The sequence below is a fragment of the Gossypium raimondii genome, chromosome 6, assembly GCF_025698545.1.
Source record: "Gossypium raimondii isolate GPD5lz chromosome 6, ASM2569854v1, whole genome shotgun sequence".
Classification (NCBI taxonomy): domain Eukaryota; kingdom Viridiplantae; phylum Streptophyta; class Magnoliopsida; order Malvales; family Malvaceae; genus Gossypium; species Gossypium raimondii.
The window spans coordinates 16,140,736-16,160,442 of NC_068570.1; the positions used below are offsets into that span (position 1 = coordinate 16,140,736).

The 19,707-nt window shown below is 33.5% G+C and overlaps 2 protein-coding genes across 2 annotated transcripts; both read right to left on the reverse strand.

Moving 5' to 3' along the window:
• Nucleotides 1–8,980: 8,980 nt before the first annotated feature.
• On the reverse strand, nt 8,981–11,852 carry LOC105774283 (uncharacterized). The gene is made up of 2 exons (XM_012596727.2): nt 11,591–11,852; nt 8,981–9,845 (listed from the first exon to the last, which is right to left on the reverse strand). Exons 1-2 carry the CDS (start codon nt 11,673–11,675, stop codon nt 9,232–9,234), a joined length of 699 nt encoding a protein of 232 aa, XP_012452181.1. The 5' UTR covers nt 11,676–11,852; the 3' UTR covers nt 8,981–9,231.
• Nucleotides 11,853–12,835: 983 nt separating this feature from the next.
• LOC105773465 (F-box/LRR-repeat protein 15) lies at nt 12,836–19,336 on the reverse strand. Its single transcript, XM_012595408.2, has 18 exons — nt 18,585–19,336; nt 18,274–18,496; nt 18,040–18,172; nt 17,578–17,677; nt 17,291–17,488; nt 16,936–17,206; nt 16,755–16,853; nt 16,565–16,653; nt 16,360–16,459; nt 16,099–16,269; nt 15,653–15,805; nt 15,370–15,530; nt 15,098–15,296; nt 14,268–14,731; nt 14,122–14,185; nt 13,568–13,654; nt 13,234–13,392; nt 12,836–13,087 (listed from the first exon to the last, which is right to left on the reverse strand). The coding sequence occupies exons 1-17, from the start codon at nt 18,755–18,757 to the stop codon at nt 13,312–13,314; spliced, it is 2,766 nt and encodes a 921-aa protein (XP_012450862.1). The 5' UTR covers nt 18,758–19,336; the 3' UTR covers nt 12,836–13,087; nt 13,234–13,311.
• Nucleotides 19,337–19,707: the final 371 nt, after the last annotated feature.

Below are 19,707 nucleotides of genomic sequence, written 5' to 3' on the forward strand. Positions count from 1 at the left end.
TAACAAAAATTAACACAAAAATAAAATAAAATTAAGAATACAAGAATACAATAAGAATAAATGCTTTAAATTAAAATAGAGGCCCAATCAAGTCTGTGGTAAAATTTAAAGGATGAATTATGAAAATTTCTAAAATAAAGATTAAAGTAAAATAAAGCAAAAAAATATAGGGACTCAATAGGCAAATAATCTCAGACGTAGCACATGTCACTCCCAATGGGTCGATAATATAAGGACTGGATTGAATATATAAAAAAATTTAAGGCATAAATTGTAAAAAATAATAAAAAATATAAAGGATCAAACTGAAACAACGTAGAAATATACAGGGACTCATAAGGTTTTTTTTTCCATCCGTGTCATTCCCTTAAGTTTGAAAGTGGGTCAAAAGATCGAATCACAAATGGGGTAAAAATGAAATAAAATAAAAAATATGCAGGACTAATTTAAAAACATACTAAAAGTGGAAGGGCCAAAATAGAAAATATCTCCTCGCGGATTCTGGGAGGGGTCGGGCTAGATCGTCAGGTCAAACTCAAAACGACGTTGTTTTGGGACTTTTGAAGCCAAACCCAAAACGGCGTCATTTTGAGAGCCTATATAAGGTAAAATTTATTAAAACAAATTATTTCAAACCTGTTTTTTTTTAAAAAAAAAACTTCTTTCTTTCCATTTTTTCTCTCTCAAGCCCCCTATGACCGACCATGGGGGCCGTCGCACGTCTGCTGTGGCACCAGTCATCGGCGACGATGACCGCCACATCTGGTGGCTGAAAAACCCAAAAAAAGTCCCTTTCTGAACCCCTTTTTTAAGAGAACGCGATTATGGGGTCAAAACAAATAAAACAGGATCACAATCCTACCAAAACCCCGAGAGACCTTTTGATTTCTCCTCCTCTTTGACACGGCTTCAGGCGAATCCCTAGGGATTCAATAGCCTTCTAGGCCAGAGAAGACCACAAACTAGGCGGCGCAGGTAAAAATCCAACCTTTTGTATTTATTTATTTTATATATATATGCGATATTCGAAATAAAAAAAGAAAATAAAATAAAATACCTTCTTCTTTCTTAACAAAAACTATTGTAGTTTCTTTCTATCTCTTGTGTGTGTGTAAAACAAAATTACATGCCATTGTTAAGGCTTTTATAGCCGATTACATAATATTCAATTTCTTTTTTGCTTTTTCTATCGTTTTTATCTTCTATTCTCTGTTCCTTTTTTCTTCCTTGCAGGTATCCATGGCAAGTTCAACAATGATAGAGAGTTGCGCCCTTGCCATTTCGGTGAAACGATGGTAAGGGGTAGTCCTCGGGCGACGTATTTGCTGACATGGCTAGGAGCAGCGGCGCTTAGGGGATAGAGGTGGCTAGGGTATCTGAAATTTTTTAAGATAGTGGGCTTTGGGCTTTGGTTTTTTTATTTTAGAGTTTTTTTGTGTTTGGGCCATTATTTTTTGTAAATGAACTTTAATAATGAACTTTTTTATATATTTGTTTGTTTTTGTTGGGCCGGACAAAATTGGGCCCTTACATACTTACTATTTGATAACGACTGTGTACACTTTGTTACACCCACACTCGAAGTAGTTCATGGTACGAGAATAGCGGAGAAGATCGTTTGGTTGAAAATCAAGAACAACGAATGACCGCTAAGCTGAAAACACAGGTATGAATTCAGTTAACGTTTATTGCTATAAATATCACAAATTAGGTCGATTTTCAAAATTTTATTTTTCGTTGTGTAAGAAAACCGTTTTCAAACCGGATTTTTTTCCAACATAAGTGTTTGGTATTGATGAATTGAATGGAACAATTGTATAGATCAAAAATTGGATCAAATCGGAGATAATAGAGAAAATGCCAAAATTATAGAATAGTCCTTAAAGATTCAATTTGTTTGTTATTTTGATCAGATAAATTCATATGGAACTTACTACTTTATTTTATGTTATGTTGATTTTGTTCTATTACATTTATGTGTTAGATTGAAGTGAATAGTGAATTTGGCACTAATGATTTGAATTGGAATGAATTGTAAATTCATGAGAATATTGGTTATATGGAAATACAAATTGTTGTAAATGAGATTGTTGACTGAATATATGTCTCATATGGGAAATGAAATAGTGTACAGGAATTGATAATGTCATTTATACAGAAATGGTACTCGAGTGAACTTGGTAAAAGGTTAGGATACATATGGCGTTTCATTAGGGTTATACACGTAACTGATTAGGGATTTACATGATGTTATAAGATCTAGCATTTGTTGCAGATTCTCAGATTATACATATTGTTGGTTTAGCCCAAACGAGTAACCTCGATACGATGTCAGCTTGTGTAAGGAAATCTGTTAAAATGTCAACTTGTGTGAGCATTACATTCCTATGTATCCGAGTTTGTTTTACTATAGTTTCATCGGGCGATGTTCAATTGATTGGAAATGAAATTTAAATCATGAATTGAAAATGAATTGGCATTGAAAATAATTGACATTTCTATTATACGATTATGTTTTAAATGTTGACAATAGTTACGATTTGATAACGTAACTAACATATTCGATTTGTGGTGATGTTTCATGTATATATATGTATTAATGTTCCAAGGAAAGTTAATTTGGTAACCAAATAGAATGATTGTTTATGCTCAAATGATCAAGGTAAGATTTAGTTTCCATATGATCTTACTAAGCATCTTATATGTTGTCACTTGTGAATATGATATGCGAATTGTGCAAGTATAAACGTTGGATCAAGTAATAAAGTGATGAGTGAGTATTGTTCCTACGAGGATCGGATTGAGGCAAAAAAGTGGTCAAGTTATTATAATAAAATGCAATTAATGTTATGGCAAGTATGCAGTGGCAATTAAAAGGAATAATGATGTATGCAATATCTGGAATTAATGAATACTTGGAAATGCTATGGCAAAACGAGAGTAGAAATGTAATGGCAATTATGAAAATGATTATATGAATAATATGTAACTAACAAATAAACAACTAAGGATGCGATGGCAAAGATATTACAGTAAAACATAAGGGTTACGCGATGTTGAGTGGGAAGGTCAGGATTACTAAAAATCTACTTTTCCTGTCAGCAATGCCTCAACAAAATCATACTTAACCTACTGCTCAGAAGAGTTCTAAAGTGGACTGCTTCTTTCGAGAGCAAAAACCTCAAGTTACCTTGCCTGTGTCCATAAACCTTTAATATGGTACCCTACGCTGTTTCCTTCTATATGAGCGTTGCCATATGTCTAGAGTCTACTACAAGTATCCGTCAAGTACTTTCTCATATCATTCAACCACGGCCTAAATAATCTAACCTTTTTAGGATTTAGATTAATTTAAGGGTATGTTGCACAGTCGACTATGTCTAAGGATTGCTCACATACATTTTAAAGAAAAAAAATAATTGAATGAAATAGTAAAATAATTCAGATTTATATTGCAGCCATTAGAGACAGTTAAAGTTTCATCAAAGTAATCCCAACCCTATGAGATTTAGCTCATAGGTTGGTAAATAAAATTAAAATCAAACATCGTTTCCATCACTATAATTCATGAAGGAACAAACTAGAAATAACAGAAGAACGTTGGGAAGACAACGTTCATTTGCCCAATCCACATTCCAGCTGCACAGGGTCCTGAGGTGGCTGAGAGGGACTGCCTTTGTTTCTCCCCTTCCTCTCTTTATTCAGTCGCTACCTTTTTATTTCGCCTAAGGATCTTACCCTCCATTCACTCTCTAAGGTTTCCTCATTTTCTTCTTTTTAAATTGTTTTTTCTTTTTTAGGATAATTCCAATAGCCCAAGACTTATCTTCTTCTCTTTTCACAGTAGGTTTATGTTGTACAAGTACAGTTGGGCTGAAACTGATATGCGTTGAATGCTGACTGGACACCTTCCCGGCATTGCTACAGCATACAAGTTGGCAATCTGACCACTCTTTTACCCCGGCAGAACTTCACTACTTTATTTCTAGTTCCTCACCCTGAATACCACAAAACACAACCCTTCCACAAGCAATTAAAAGTACCTAATATTTAAGTGCAGCCCAAGTTCTAATGCAATGCTAAAAATAGTAATGATATGTCCTAAAATGAAATTAGATGTACTTAAGTACAGGCAATTAACTAGGTCCAAATGCATGAAACATAACTCTTTTCAAGAGTTATCATATGCTTACCCCGTTTGTTTTCCTCTTTTTTTGTAGATTGTCACCTTGCAAAACACGTCAAGTCAAATTATTCTGAAGCTCATACTATTCTGTCACCTAATTGGTAGATATTTGATTATTTTGAGTCTAGGGTTGTAGCATGTAGATAAGTTTTTTGGTATATTCCTTAATGTAAAAGATGTCTTGATGAGCTTGGTAACTTATGATGATTTGGTGTTGTGATTCACATATGGTGATGTATATGTATGTATGCTTTTAAGCTAAAAGATATGATGATTTATATTTATAGGATTGGCTTATGGAATGGTATGAAGTGAAGAAGAATTGGTAGTGTGACACCCCAAACCCGACCGAGACAGAGCCCAAATTCGAAGTGTTACATTAGTCACCGTAGCGGCTCTCCAGTTAACGACCACTCGACGCACACCCCTACCTTATAACACCTCATTTATGACTAATTAACAATCATTTATTAATGTGGAAGCAATTTGTGAACCATTTTTAAACTTTTTCTATATATTTAAACCTAAGGGTATTTTGGTTATTTTACCACCAAAGGTTAAACTATCCCAATTTTGTTTCTAAATAGTTACAGACCTTCTTTTAGTCATATTATGCAAGCCCTAAAAATTTTAGCTTAATTCCAATTCGTTTACTATGCCTAATTCAAATTTTATTATTAAGGACTAAATTGTAACTTTTACAAACTTTTAGTAAATTTTTCAAATTAAAAATTAAGAGGTTTTCTACCAAATATTAATAGATACAAGTCTAACCTAAAATATTACCAAGTTTCTCTATCATTAAAGGCTTCAATTAATCTAATCAAGTTTTAAGACTAAATTATAAATTAAGCAAATTAGAATACTAGATTACAAAATCTAAAAATCTAACCCCAAAAACCCACATGGCCGTTTCCTCAGCCCGTGTGTTGTTTAAAAACCCGGTTTTACATATTTTACATACCCATTAAACTTGAAATAGCTACAATTAATTATCATAAACATTCACACATATCAAATTTAATTTATTTACAATAAATATGCAACAATTAATCAAAATTTAACACCCAATTACATGATTAGCAAACACCAATTAATTCACACAAGCTACATACCTTAGTCGCAAGCAATTTACTCCATGGTAAGCTTCAATTAAACATTATTATTATAAAATACATGCTACATACACCGTGTTATCAACCACCGTACGAACAATCATCAACATACCATAAATCAAACATCAAATTAAACATAAAATCATGTACTATAAACATAAAATCATGTACTAAAGCAATTATAAAATCACCAAAATTAATGTCCAAAATTTAATATCCCATGTCCATTACAAGTAAAATAACACTAGTCCCAAAAGCATCACAATGCCCCTATATAGTCTCTAAAGTAAATTTCTTAAGCCATTACCGAGCCTTATTCTTGGATCGCCCTTACACTCGCTTCTCGACTCCTTACACCTGGAAATTCTCTGCACAAAATATGAGGGTGTGAGCTTAAAAAACTTAGTGAATGATAGTAAAAGCATCAAGTAATTTTCACCCAATCATGCATAAATAAAAACAATTAAGAATTAAATTTTCAGTCACAACATGTTAACATTTCACCATAACATCACATGCTATTTCAAGAATTAAGAATAAATTTTTCCATGGCATGCAAAATCATCTTTTAACACATAAACATTCAATTATATTGGCACAAACAATCAATTATATTCGCATAATACATCTATGGCAATAAGTAAATGTGTGATCATACATTGGATAAACAGATCTCCGAACTCCCACAAATCAAATACAGTCCTCCAAATTGAGTGGGCCAAAGCCACACACTCCCTTATAGCACCTCAAATAACCCGATGAGTGGAGACTCAAGCTCAACAATCCCTTATCTACTCCAAACAAATCAGTCCACCAAGAGCCATATGCTCACAATATCACAAATAATGGTAAGTAATCACAAATCCTATGGCATGCCAACTATATCCAATGGATCCACCATGCAATGTTGCCAATATAATCATACATACAAGGCATAAAATTTGATGTTTAATCACTTAATTTAGGATGTTAAAATGCAAGCAAAAGCATGTTGCTAAGAAATTTTAACATCAATAAAATTAAGCATAAAAAATATCATTTTCCCAATATTCATATACCAATTAGAACACATTTATCAAATGTTCAATAAATCAGCAATTCATGAGCCAAATATCAATTTATTCCATACAATTTAATCATGTTAAAAGCATAATACACAACTTACCAAACCAATTGTCATTTTACTCTTTTATAAATTAAAACCTATTTTTGCAAATCCAACCATCCAATATGCAATTAAGTCATTAATAATATCAATTAAACCTTTAATTTAACACATAATAAGGCCAACTTACCAACTTACCCTTAAAATGTGTTCAAACAAGCAAGTTTGAGCTTTAATTTTGATTTGCACGTTCCTCCTCTTGATGTGGAGCTTTAACAGAGACAAAGTTGCATTACAAACTAACAATAGCAACAAGAAACACGAAATTTGATAAAGTATACGAATCTAAATCATTACTCTAAACTACCTTATCGATGTTGCACAACTAAGCCGAAATATGGAATTTCTTTAAACTACCTAGTCCAATAACATGTATTCTAAACGTTAATTTTATCATTTAATCCGTTTCATAATTTTCCAGAAAAATCATCCATGTTCTTGATCAAATTCGAATTTCTCGAAATTGATCCATAAAATGTGTTTGATCTTTTAGTTTAAGATTAAGAACCTCTTATTAGACCTATTATGAGCTTAGACATCCATTAATATTTGGATTCCAACTCAAAATTAAAAATCCACCATTGTTGATCCTCAAGTTCAAGAAAGAAGAAATTAAAGTTTAAAATCCATTATAATCACTTTAATTAACAAATAATGATTGAAATCAACTTAAAAACAAGTTTAGAGATGAGGATTACCTTCAATTGAACTCAATCATTGATTTGGAAGTTTGAATCAAAATGCTTGAAGAAATTCGGATGACTTTTTGCCCAACTTTGAAAATCATTTTGAGAGATTTTGGGAGAGAAAAGGTGTAGATCTATTCTCTGATATTTGGTTTATGAAACAAACAAAAAAAATGAGAGAAAAAGCTCTCAATTCGGGTGAAAAATGAGTGAAAAGTGGGGTAGCTGCAGAGTTTTTAAAACTGAAAATTGCCACCTGGTTTTCAAAATTTTGAGAATTTGCCATCAAGCTACTCCCCCTTTTCCCTTATTTTACAATTTGCTCCTTTCCCTCCAATATTTTGAAAATATGGTTTATTTGCTATAAAACCTCTTACACATTTCTCTTATTTTTCAAATTAGTCTCATATATTTAATATTTTTAATCATCCAATTAAACCCCACTTTAAATTATTTTTAAATTCCAATTTAACCCAAAATATTTATTTTACCCAAAATTATTTAAAACCATAAAATTATTTTTCTAAAATATTTTTATTTTTGGAATATTATTTACCAATTTTTTAGATGAAATTAAGTTAACTAATTAAAAATATAAATCGCTAATTAACTCAATTAATTCCTAGTTTTCACTCGGAACCCAATAAACTTACATGAAACTAATAGACCTATTTTCGGGGCCTCACAAGTGGCTTGTTGATAGGTACGAGATGGAATGAAATTTAACAATTATAACTTGAAGTATGCTTGTGAAATGTTGCCTAGTTGAGTAGTTGGTGGTCGTGCATAAGGTTTATAAGTCATAACTACGTACATGTGTTCATAAGTGTTTATAATAAGATTGAAATTGCATGTTTCAAGGTGGTTGACATAGAAAACTTTGGCATGAAATGTCTTGGTTATTATGTGGTTGTTGGCATTGAATTACTTAGAAATAAATTATGTATAACTAGACCGGTGATTGAACTAATCAAGCCACCTATTCCTAATTTGATCATTTCGTCCGGTTTGATCAAATAAATTATTAAAAAATTATAACAATAAAAATATTAAAAAATAGATAAAATCAGTTCAATTGTTTTTTTAGCTTAGTTTAATCAATCTATATTGATTTGCAAGTCAATTGGTTCAACCCTTATCTTTGGACTAGTACCCCAACCGATTTCAGGTCTAGTTTTGAAAACACTAATTTTAACGGTGAAATAATTTTTTTTACTCTCATCAAGTAGAGCAAGCAGGCAGTGAAGTTCAAAAATAGAATTAATCGACATTGTCTCGACCTCAAGAAGGTAAATTTTGAGCATTGCTAAGAAAAGAATAGAAAAGAAATAAAAAGAGATAAATAATGTAAAAAAAATAAAAGAATTAAAAATATTTTTTTCTTTTAAGGAATATAACATGTTGGTATAAATTGGGTAACATAAGAAGAGTTTAGGAACCACTTGTGATAAAAAGTTTAGATACCAAATTGAAAAAGGGATATAGTTTAAGTACTACTTTGTGAGTTAAACTCTTTTAAAGTAGACTCAATTTAACTAACGGAGGTATCAACTTGGAAAAGAAATAAATTAAGTACCACTTGTGATAAAAAAAGTTTAATACTAAAATAGAAAAAAGGGTATAGTTTAAATATCAATTTGTGGATTAAGCCTTTTATATATTATAAATTATAAAATGGGAATTTTGGTTTTCTAGTATTTGGTTTTTAAAATTCCACGAAAAATTTCAAGTTGTTAATGATTTGGAGCTTAGAATAAATTAATAATACAAGACTTCCAAATTATGCCAAATGAAAGTATAAAACTAAATTGCTAAGTTGAGTATAATATTGAGATGAAAATCATTATTTGGCCAATAAAATCATCATAAACAACATATACCATTCCCAGTAAAAAAATGCCATTTCCAATTTAGACATAAAACAGGAGAAAATTTAATAGCATAAAGTGTGGACTCATGTGAAATGAATGATAAATTAAATCCCTCCAGAAACAAATACTAGAAGGGACCAAGCTATTTAAGGCAATGGACTGAAACTGGCCTCAAAATGAACAATCAAGTGAAAAAGTGGTCCATACACTACAGGCTATGATCATATCCGAAGGCATATCCCACAGCAATGAAAGCTGTAACAGCATACACCCACTTATGACCAAATGGGGATGAGACATCGGCACCGCTGCAATCATCATTCGCACCACTGAAACACCCGGGTCTGCTGATTTTAGCCACGCCGTCTTCTAGAACAAAGCTACTGTTGTGCTTACCGTTGCTCAACAGCACACACCAGAAATAGGGAGCTCCACCATCAGTGCCAGTCACAGCAGCCCCGATTTCTGTCTGGTTCTTGTTGTAGAGGATTTCCAAACTCTTTTCATTTTTTATCAACATTGAGAACGCTTCAGAAGGCTGGACATATTTGGATTGGCATCCTAGAAAACGACCGGTGATTGGTGAGAGGGTCGACGCGTCGACTCCGCAGTTGGGGGCAAAAGTTTGTGCAAATTCGGAGTCGGGAGGCTTCTTGGCATCAGACTCTCCTACAGCTTCACAATCACCTTGGTATGCTTTTATATATTGCAAAGCAATGCAGGCAAGGCCTGGGTTGTCTGCGAGGGATGATGACTTGTGTGCCGTTCTATTGGCATTAAGCACAGCCACCAACTCATCCGCTGGGTTATCGGTTAGTTTGGCTACAATTTGTATTCAACTGTTAGTGTTAAAGAATAATGATACAATCAGATCATAATGTGAAAGCACGAAAGACACAAACACAAAATTCGGACCATAATCAAGGACTGCACTCGTGCATCTGACAGATGGAAGGAGTATATGCTTTGCATTCTTTCGAGCCATTATTTGTTTCATAAGAGTTGTACCATAGAAAAAGTGAAGTTAAGACGGATGGGGGCCACCCTTGGATTGTATGCTGAGGATCCGAGACCAATGACTAGAACAGCATATAGAATCAGGTGTAAATTATGCAAATCTTTCAAGGTATTGGGAAATTGAAAGAGAAGGGACCGTTTGCAACATGAAGGTCATCAAAGATGTTTAGCTTGCCTCAATGAAGTTGAAGACTTTTTTTATTATGCCTCATAGAAGTGGGTAATGGTGAAATATTGGAAAAACAGCATAGCTTTCTCTTCTTAATGCATTGCTTAGTTTCAACATCTCGTGCTCACTTGGGCAATTCTCTCTCTTCAGAATACTCGTATTCAAAAATGTGTCAGATACAGGTCTTGGATAGTGATACTTAAAAGAACCGAAGAATCAAAGCAACATAGCTCGTTCTACAAGAAATGTTTATTCCTTATCATACATATGCATGATGCATCTCATGATCAAAGATTTTCATCTGGGTTTATACCATAGCTAGAACTTTGTATTCTAAAAACACCAATGTCCTGAATTCTTTGTTTACTAAGAATTGAGATTTAGAAGCTTAAAGATGCCAAATTATAAACGGATTTTTTTTCACAGCCATAGTAAAAACCAATAGGGTACCAAAAGGTTAATTAAAAAAACACCTCAACAAACACATTTGGAAAACCATAAAACACCGCAATTAAAGGATACTATCTTAAACAAGAAAGAAAAGTACAAGATCACATCTCACAACATAGACCAAATACTGTCCTTAATAAGATAAACATTATAATCAAAACCAGTGGCTAAAGCCCATTTCTACAATTGATAATGTTAGCATAGATAAGCTTTCATGAATTTTATCCCTACTTATTTATCCCAAATCCTCTGCTAAGTAATGAAGCTTGGAAAAATCTCAATATAATGATGGGATGGGAATCTAAAATGCAAAAAGTAAATTTTCTTTCCTTTGTTTTCCTTGCTCTCACTAAATTAAAGCACTAAAAATAGAAGCAAGATAAAAAACCAATCAATCAATTAAAAGACACAAATTTAATCACGAGATCCAGCAAAAGCAAACAATAAAAACTCAAAGAAAATCAAGTCAAATGAAAATAGACAATCATTGGAAAAAAAATCTAGCCAACTTACCAAAAAACCAAACAACTATTCTCAAAAATTCTCTCTATTCTTCCTCCATCTTCTACTATTCTTAGATTGTTTTATAAAGAATTATTGCAGAAATTTTTATAATTATTATTTATAGAAATTGATTTTTTATACTCTATTCACTATTTTCGTTAATGCAAAACGCAAATAGTGACATGGTTTTATTGTATCATCAAGTATTTTATTTTTCTGTCTTGAGATTTTTCTCGCTAAAGTTTTACAGCAACAAGAAGCATTTAGAGAAAAAAAAACCCAAAAATTAAAATGCAAAAAAAAAAACGATATATTTCAATAGTTATGAAGCAGATCAATCAGTAGGCAGAACCAATAACCCAAATAGAAAACATAAAATGCATTGTAGCAAGTGATTAGTTTTCACCAGAAGGGGGACAGGACTTACTTTGAGTAATGGCAGAAACAGAGAGGAAAAGAAAAGGAGACAAGAGAAGCCATAAAGCCTCTGCCATTGCCATAGCCATAGCCATTGTTGTAATTTTGAGTTAACTGAGGAGATTAGAGACAGAAGAAACCAAGAGATGAAATAAGAGGGAAAATGGTGAGTAAAATGTCCGTTTCGTTTCCGTTGCTTTACAACTACGGCTAGTCTTTTTTTGGTCTTTAATTGCTGTTGCGGACAAGCCACCATCGGGGTGATCGGGTCTAACCCTTTGAATATTTTTTTCAAAAATGACCCAATACCACATTTGAACCAAAAAAAAAACCCAGATCTTTAATCAAGGTTAATTACAACAAACGTCCCCACACACTTATTAGTATCTTAAAAGTATGGGGTCATTTTCATTAGCCATCTATGACCAAATCTTAAATCCATCTCTCAACTTAAAAAAAATGTTTTAGTTTAGTCTTAAAGTATCAATATCATATTAATCAAGTTATTCAATCAGCTTAGGCATTAATTTGAGTGTTAAATATGCTTAAATATGACTTAGAGCATATTTAAAGCACATGGGTTAAAATATAAATATGTATATATAATGCATAAATAACTTGAATTTAACTATCGAAAAGAAACCTCTTTTTTACTTTGCAACACACGTTAGATTCAATTTATCCAAAAAATAGATACATGTGTTTACAATTAAACCCATACATTTTAAATATGCTCACACTTACTCAAGAAAATTACTAAAATAACTTTGGATATTTTAAATAAATTACATAATTACAAGAGTATTTTTTTCTTATTTCAAAAACTAATAAAAATAAAAATTTGACATTTAGTATTTTTAATTTAATATCAATGTAAAGATTATCAATACCATGTACATTTAGTATTTTTAATTTAATATAATTATTTAAACTTTTTAACTCTCAATTTAAACTAATTTTTATTTTTAATTTAATTTAATACTTAATGTATATGTATTTTATTTTATTTAATGCTTAATATATATGCATTATACAATATTTTTAAACACATTTATATTTTGATAAAATTCCTAGGAGTAATATAAATATTTAGGCATTAATAACCGCAAAATCTAATGTCAGCGTTAAGGAAAATTACGACCTTAAATTTGTGAATTTTAAAAAGCATATACTGACGGATAAGACCGTTTTCAGTTTTTCTGTGGATAAAATGCCACCGGTTGGGTCTCCACTTAACTCTCTCACTTGCTACTAATTGTACGTTAAATTATTATCTTGTTGACCCAAGCAATAATGATACTGCCATTTTTTGGAGTTGCTTCAAAGCCAAGTCATAGCCTACTATTTTGCCTTCTTTTATGATAAATAACACAATAAAAAATAACAAGTTAATTAACTCCTTTTGTTGTGGGGGGAGCAAAACTTTACTCAACATCTTGTTACAACCCCAATGTAGTTTAGGAATTCAGTGGGGACAGCTCCCAACCTCCCCCCGTTGTAATTCCTTCTGTCAATACAAAAGCAACCAATAAGATAAACATATGCATATGCATATACACGCATACGTACATATATATAAATATCCAAAAGAAACTGGGGGGCAATAATGAGTGAGCATTTTACATACAGTGTGAGAGGATCATGAGAAAATACCAGGCCGTTGTTGCTGCCAATTACTTGAGGTGATATCCACTTGCCAAGGGAAATAAAACTTCTTTCATCACATTCACATCATGCAGGTGATAAGCTACTAAAAATACGCTTCAAACTGGGACAAACTGCACGTAACCTCCCCATGCTCGTTGAGCAAATCTATCAGTCACCGCATTTCAAACATCAATGAACTGGATTATGTTTCCTTCTTTGTTCTTTTTCTCAAGTAAAATCTAGAGATTGAAATATAGGGGATGATAAGCCGAGCACCAAAAAAGAAAGCTACACACTTTATGAGATGCGAGAAAGGAGGGAAAACAAAAATAATGCTCACCTTCGGACAAAAGCGAACATCCAGAGTCTCCAGCATGCTACACTGTGATATAGCACTTTCAACTGCTTCTTCCTCAATGTTGCAAGACTAAAATGACCAGTATGCAAAAAAGAATAAAAAAGAAGGGGGTAAGAAATTCATGTCCGTACATTAATTACAAGGACGGATATAAAGCATCACTTGTATGATTGTCTATGACAAAAGAAATCAGAAAGACTTGGCATGAAGGAAACAGGAATTCCGAAGAGGATTTAGGGGCAGAACACAAATACTCTACAGAAAAAAACAACAGCATTCAGAATCAACAAAATTGGTATTGTTTACATCAAAGTTAAAATAGGCAAGTTTCGCAGGATATTTCATCAGGTAAAATCAATGGAGCTACTCATGCATGTCAGCCTTCAACAAAAAGAGAGCTCTCACAGAAGCCTAGTTAGTAAAAACTAAGCATCTTTAAGTACACTCCTAGTAGAAAATCACCAGAACAGAGGGGAAAATGGACCTAAAACATTAAAAATCAGTGGTTTCAAAGACTGAGAAATGAGGGTGCATACCTGAAGAAAGAGACTAGTCAGTCTAGGACACCTTAGCTTCAAAACTTCCAAAGAGCAACAATTGCTGTATTCAGATATGGACGGAAAAATTTAGGAGTACCAGGTAAAATAAATAGAAGCCGTAAGCAAAAAAGATGCATACATACCTTAGATTAAGAAAGGACAAACTCAAACAAACAAGATTAACTTCCTTTAAATTGGTTGACAAAGAAAGATTTAGGGATGACATGTGGAAACAACGTGCTGCTGGTGGGATGACCACTTCCCTAATATTAGGACAACCTACGCAGTTCAGGTTCTGCAGTAAACGGTTCCCTTGCTTGACTGGCTCATTGATGTTCTCAAAATAAAACATAGTAGATTCATTATGTACACTAAGAAACTCGATTCGGCTATCAGCAGAACCCCAATTCAAGTCGTGCATATTTATACATCCATTCAAGCTCAAATGAGTAAGGTGTGTGCAATATGCAAGAAGCTCCTCTATGGCAGATTGGCAGAGGGTACTATATGACAAATCCAAATCCTGGAGTTCTCGCAAAGCACCTTCCTTGTAAAGAGGTTCCAATGATGAGTCAGAGAGATATTTGCAAGCTTGCAACTTTAGCACCTAAAAGAGAGAATGAAAAGTAAGAAAAACACCATGGGCAGGAAATATGGAAAACATGGACAATCCAAAGCATAGAAAGCTTAAACCAGACAATTTACCAGAATGTGAGAATTTACTTAAACTTGCTTTAATGGTAGAAGATTAAGCAAAACAATGAATGTCATTAGAGAAAAATTCTCCACAGAAGTGACTAAAATGGTATTAGCATTTTTTTATCAAAACACAAATTCAATAAGAGTACAAACCAATGCGACATTCATGCGTTCAACAGGTAGGTATAATATGATCTACTGACTGTCAAACAACACCAACATGCCATGTATGTCTCATCAATTCATGCTTACATATCAAGGATTTCCAAGTTACCTTAAGATGAAAACAAGAGACAAAAACTGGCTGCAAATTTGTCAAAAAGGTATACGACAAACCAAGTGTTGTTAAATTTGGAAGCCAGCGCAGAGAGTAAAGACCGTCAGAACCAATAGACGGGCAAGACATCAATATTAATGACTTGATTAGAGAGCAGGAAGCAGTTGTTGCAGATAAGCAATCATCCTTAAGTTGGCTGCATGTAAATTTGAATAGAGGCATCAGCCACAGAACAAAGTAAAGCATCATTAAAAGTTAGAAAAACAGACCTGCAAAAGGAAGCATCCAGAGATTTTAGTAGAGGACAGTTTATGGATGCGTCAGATAAGACACCACATCCTTTGAGCTCAAGTGACACCATATCTGGAGCATTGATTCTGAGGGTGTTCAATTTGGGGCATATTCCAAGATTAAGCGACCGGAGAGCCACCTAAAAGAAGGGAAATTTTCAGGCATTATATTTTTCCTAAGAGCAAGAAATTGCATGCACCAAATAGTTGATAACACAGCAAATGAATTTCATATAAAGTCTAAGAGTCAGTCTAAGCTTACAGGACAAAATGATGCTCTTTCCAGATGATCACAACCATCTAAGCAAATCTTCTCAAGACAAGGACATGCAAGATCAAGAGTAGTAATATCACGACACCCAACCAGCGAAAGACTGACTAAAGATGTACTGGAGAGCTGCAATGCTGTCAAGCTCTGGCCAAAACAAAAAAAAACAAAGAATTTTTTCAGAAGGCATAAGAAAACGACTCACAACAATGCAGGAAACAAGATGTCAATTTAAGTGACCAAAGAGCTGAGATGAAACCATCTTACTGATCTCTATCATCTCATGCCTTTTTTATCACCCAGTCATTGAATGTGTATATAACATCTTATGTCTCATTTATCACCATATCTTTGCATGTTCCAATAGTAAGGCCCTCATCCATGCACAAAAATGAGAACTGAGAGAAGACTCACTACACAGGAAAAACCTATTCACAAACCTCACAATTATCCAGAACCAATGATTTTAGCATAGGGCACCCACCACCATCACTAAAGACATCGCAAATAGAATCTGTCAAAGATGCACAATCTGTGAGGTCTACTTCTTGCAAACCTTGACACCGCAGTGCCAATATTGTCAAATTTTCCGTCTTCTGCAGTGCTAATTTCTGCATTTTCATGTACAACACTATAATTCAAACTCTTATCAACAACAAAGACAGTAGAAATAGAAACCAAATTGTGCGTTGAGAAAATACTTGAAGTGCATTTGAACTGATGTTAATGCGACGGAGTGCGACACAATTGGACAGTGTTATGGATGACAACGTGGAACTTTGTAAATTCAAGTCAGCAAATCTGCATGGAAGAAATTATATATTATTATAAAAGAAAAGAAGAAGAAGAAGAAGAAGAAGAAGAAGAATGGAAATAAGAAGGGAAGTCAATAGAATAGCAATATACTTTCGACAATGAACCAGTCGAATTTTCTGCAAACGAGGAAGATCCAATGACACTGATGTCAACATGTGGCAATTATCAAGCTCCAACTCCTGCAACAGAGAGAAGAATCAGTACGGATGGCTAGAAATCTTTAATAGAGATAGCAAAGGCATCTGGCAATATATATATACACGAGAAAAAAGATTCAAACCTCTAACTTATAACTATAAGCTATTGCAGCCATTGAAGCCAAAGTGATACCCTCGCAGTTGTCAAGCTTAAGAACCTTCAACATTGGTAGTCTTACAGACTTCATAAACAAGTAAATGTATCAAAATGAACCCAAAAAGCAACACTAATTAGATCTAAATTAGCCATTTGCAAAAACAGACCTCAAGTGATATGTTAGGACAATATGACAAATTCAGAACATGGAGATTAGAGCAAGTGAGAGCTATTTCCCGCAATGTTTCATCGCTAACACAAGAACAATTTAACATGTCTAAAGACTCTAATTGGGGGCAAGAAGTCACTATCAAACGGATTGCTGCATCTGTAAGTTTGTGGCAAGCACTTATATCAAGCAGATTTAAAAGAGGACAATTAAGGGCCGCCTGTGCCATATTACTGCGTTTCAAAGACAAACTTTTTAGTAGTGGGCACCTGCAAAAGATCAGATGTCAGCATAGGGAATGACCAGATTGACATCACGATATACTTTAAAATCAAATCAAGACTTTGTTTCACCTGATGGATATATGCATCACACGGCATTTAGTTAATTTCAGATCACATAATCGATCATGGTTAATAAGTATCTCTTGAACACCATCACCAAGAATAGCATCATTCACATCCAAACTCCTCAACATACTACACTCGGTCAACGCATGGAAAAAAGCATCACCTAGTTGGCCTTTTCCCAATGTTAAAGCCTCCAGATTTCTGCCAATTGGAAAATTTATTCAAATTAACAGGAGGCTATGCAAAATTCATTTCATTAGAGAACATAAAATATAGTGACAAAATATTACCGTAACAAATAGACAGCTTTCATAACAAGAAGGTGGCTAATTGGAGTTCCACTCAGATTCACTTCAGTGGCATTAGGATATCGTTGACACATGTCCTCAACTGCAAAATCAAAATGCAACATTATTGCAGTTCAGCATCAAATTTCTTCACAACAATGGACCACTTTTGCTCATGCAAAATAATGTAATCAACAAACAATTAATAGAGAATGAGCTATTTATGAAGATCTGTAACATATGACGTGAGTATTATCTTGCTCAGGAAGCAAGCACCAAACATGTTAATTCTAAATTTATAAAAGATAAAAGAGCAACTGATATATAATTGCATACTCATATAGTTTTCTTATCTGAAAAAAGAAAGTCTCAAATTTAAGCAATTTCTAAACTTCATTTGCTTGGAATACACTGTATAAACCAAATGAAAACGAAGTAAAGATATTAAGCAAATCTAAAACTCACATTTTTCAAGAGATATACTCCGGTTTTCAAAGTTCAAACACCTCCAAAAATCCTCATGAGCACTAGCAGATCGCCACTGCCTACAAACCATGGCTGAGTTGCAAAGATTACGATGATCCAAGAACGAGAACACCTGAAAACAGGAAAAACAAACAAAACGGTTCAATAAGATTAAACAATACAAAAATTATAAAAAAAAACTAACATATAATGTAGATTATACAAACTGCCTACCATATGCAATAAATCGTCAGTCAGATCCATTCGAATTTCAGAATCTTCAGCTCTCAAATCACCCTCATTTTCCTCATCTTTCCCACCATTACCATCAAAACGATGCCCATCACTCCCACTATTCAACATGAAATTGTGATAAAATACCCCTTTATTGGATGAAATCGATGAGCATTGGTTATTATTATACTCTCTCGGTGCTAATGAGTAAGAGGTGCTCTCGCTGCAATGAAAAACTTTGCAGAATAAGTACCGCAAAAAAAAAATTAATTTCTTAACTAATTTTGCCTACATTTGTCCAGTTAACTCACTGATAAACAGTGTAGACTTTGGCTCGTTTATGGTGCGAATCATGGTAGTCAGAATCTTCAACGGCAGTTGAAGCGGAGGCGCTAGTCTCACCCTGGGAAGGACGCGAGCAGCCAACCAATGGGAGCCACTTAGCATCAACCCAATTGCCACCGCACCTCATGGCGGCGGACATTTCTTCAAACAACAGGAATGTCTCGTCTCTGTGTCGTCGACTAGTAAGTGTTCTGTTTAGGGAGAATGCAAATCGATCTGGGGCGACGGTGACACTGGCGGGAGCTTCTTCATCGCCGTCATTTACAATATTCTCCTCAATGTCGTCAGCATTTGCCAAAAACCCTTCATGGTTGTCTTCTTCGTCGTCGATAAACCAAAGGCAGCACTAAATCCTCATGCACCAAACCCTCCACTAAAACAATATAAACCCCTAACTCACCACCTTCCACCTTCCATCATCCACCCCCACCCCCCAAAAAAAAAAAAGCTCCGGCCTCTTAGGAACCCTAGAAAATTTTCAAAAAAAAAAAAATTTCGAAAGTTCAATCTTTTAGAAAATCCAAAGAAGAATCGATTGATACATACGAACCAAGAGACGGAGATGTAAAATATACAGAGAGGGCAGCGAACATCACCGGATCTGGTCTAGTAAAGTAAAATTCACTTCTTTTTTAGCAAGCATGAAAATAAACAAATGGACCGGCGCTAATTGATTTTCCAAAAAAGAAGAACCCAATGCTTAAAGTTTTGCTAAGGAAAAATAGGTTAAAATTATTGTTACTACCTCTCTTGTATAGATTTTGAGATTTGGTATCTATATTTTAAAAGTTAAAATTTAATTTTTTTACATTTTTAATTTAAAAATTGTAAATTAAACAGAATCATATTTATCAACATTTACTAATTTAAATTTTTATTAATTATATTCCATTTCATACGAGAACAACTTAATTAAAATTTTAAGTTGATAAATTTTGATCAAAAATATTTACAATTGAAATTTTAAATAAAAATAGAAGCACTAATTTTTAACTTTTTAAGTATAGGAGTTAAATATTAAATTTAGTCTAAATATAAAACTAATAGCAAATTTTAATGGAAAAATAACATGAAATACAATTTTCAATT

Coding starts and splice junctions, on each gene's coding strand:
- LOC105774283 (XM_012596727.2), bottom strand. CDS start 11,675: ATGGCTATGGCTATGGCAATGGCAGAGGCTTTATGGCTTCTCTTGTCT. Junction 9,846..11,590: donor TGTTTCTGCCATTACTCAAA/GTAAGTCCTGTC, acceptor TACAAATTGTAG/CCAAACTAACCGATAACCCA.
- LOC105773465 (XM_012595408.2), bottom strand. CDS start 18,757: ATGTCCGCCGCCATGAGGTGCGGTGGCAATTGGGTTGATGCTAAGTGG. Junction 16,654..16,754: donor CTTATAGTTATAAGTTAGAG/GTTTGAATCTTT, acceptor TCTCTGTTGCAG/GAGTTGGAGCTTGATAATTG. Junction 13,393..13,567: donor ATGTTCGCTTTTGTCCGAAG/GTGAGCATTATT, acceptor GGTGACTGATAG/ATTTGCTCAACGAGCATGGG.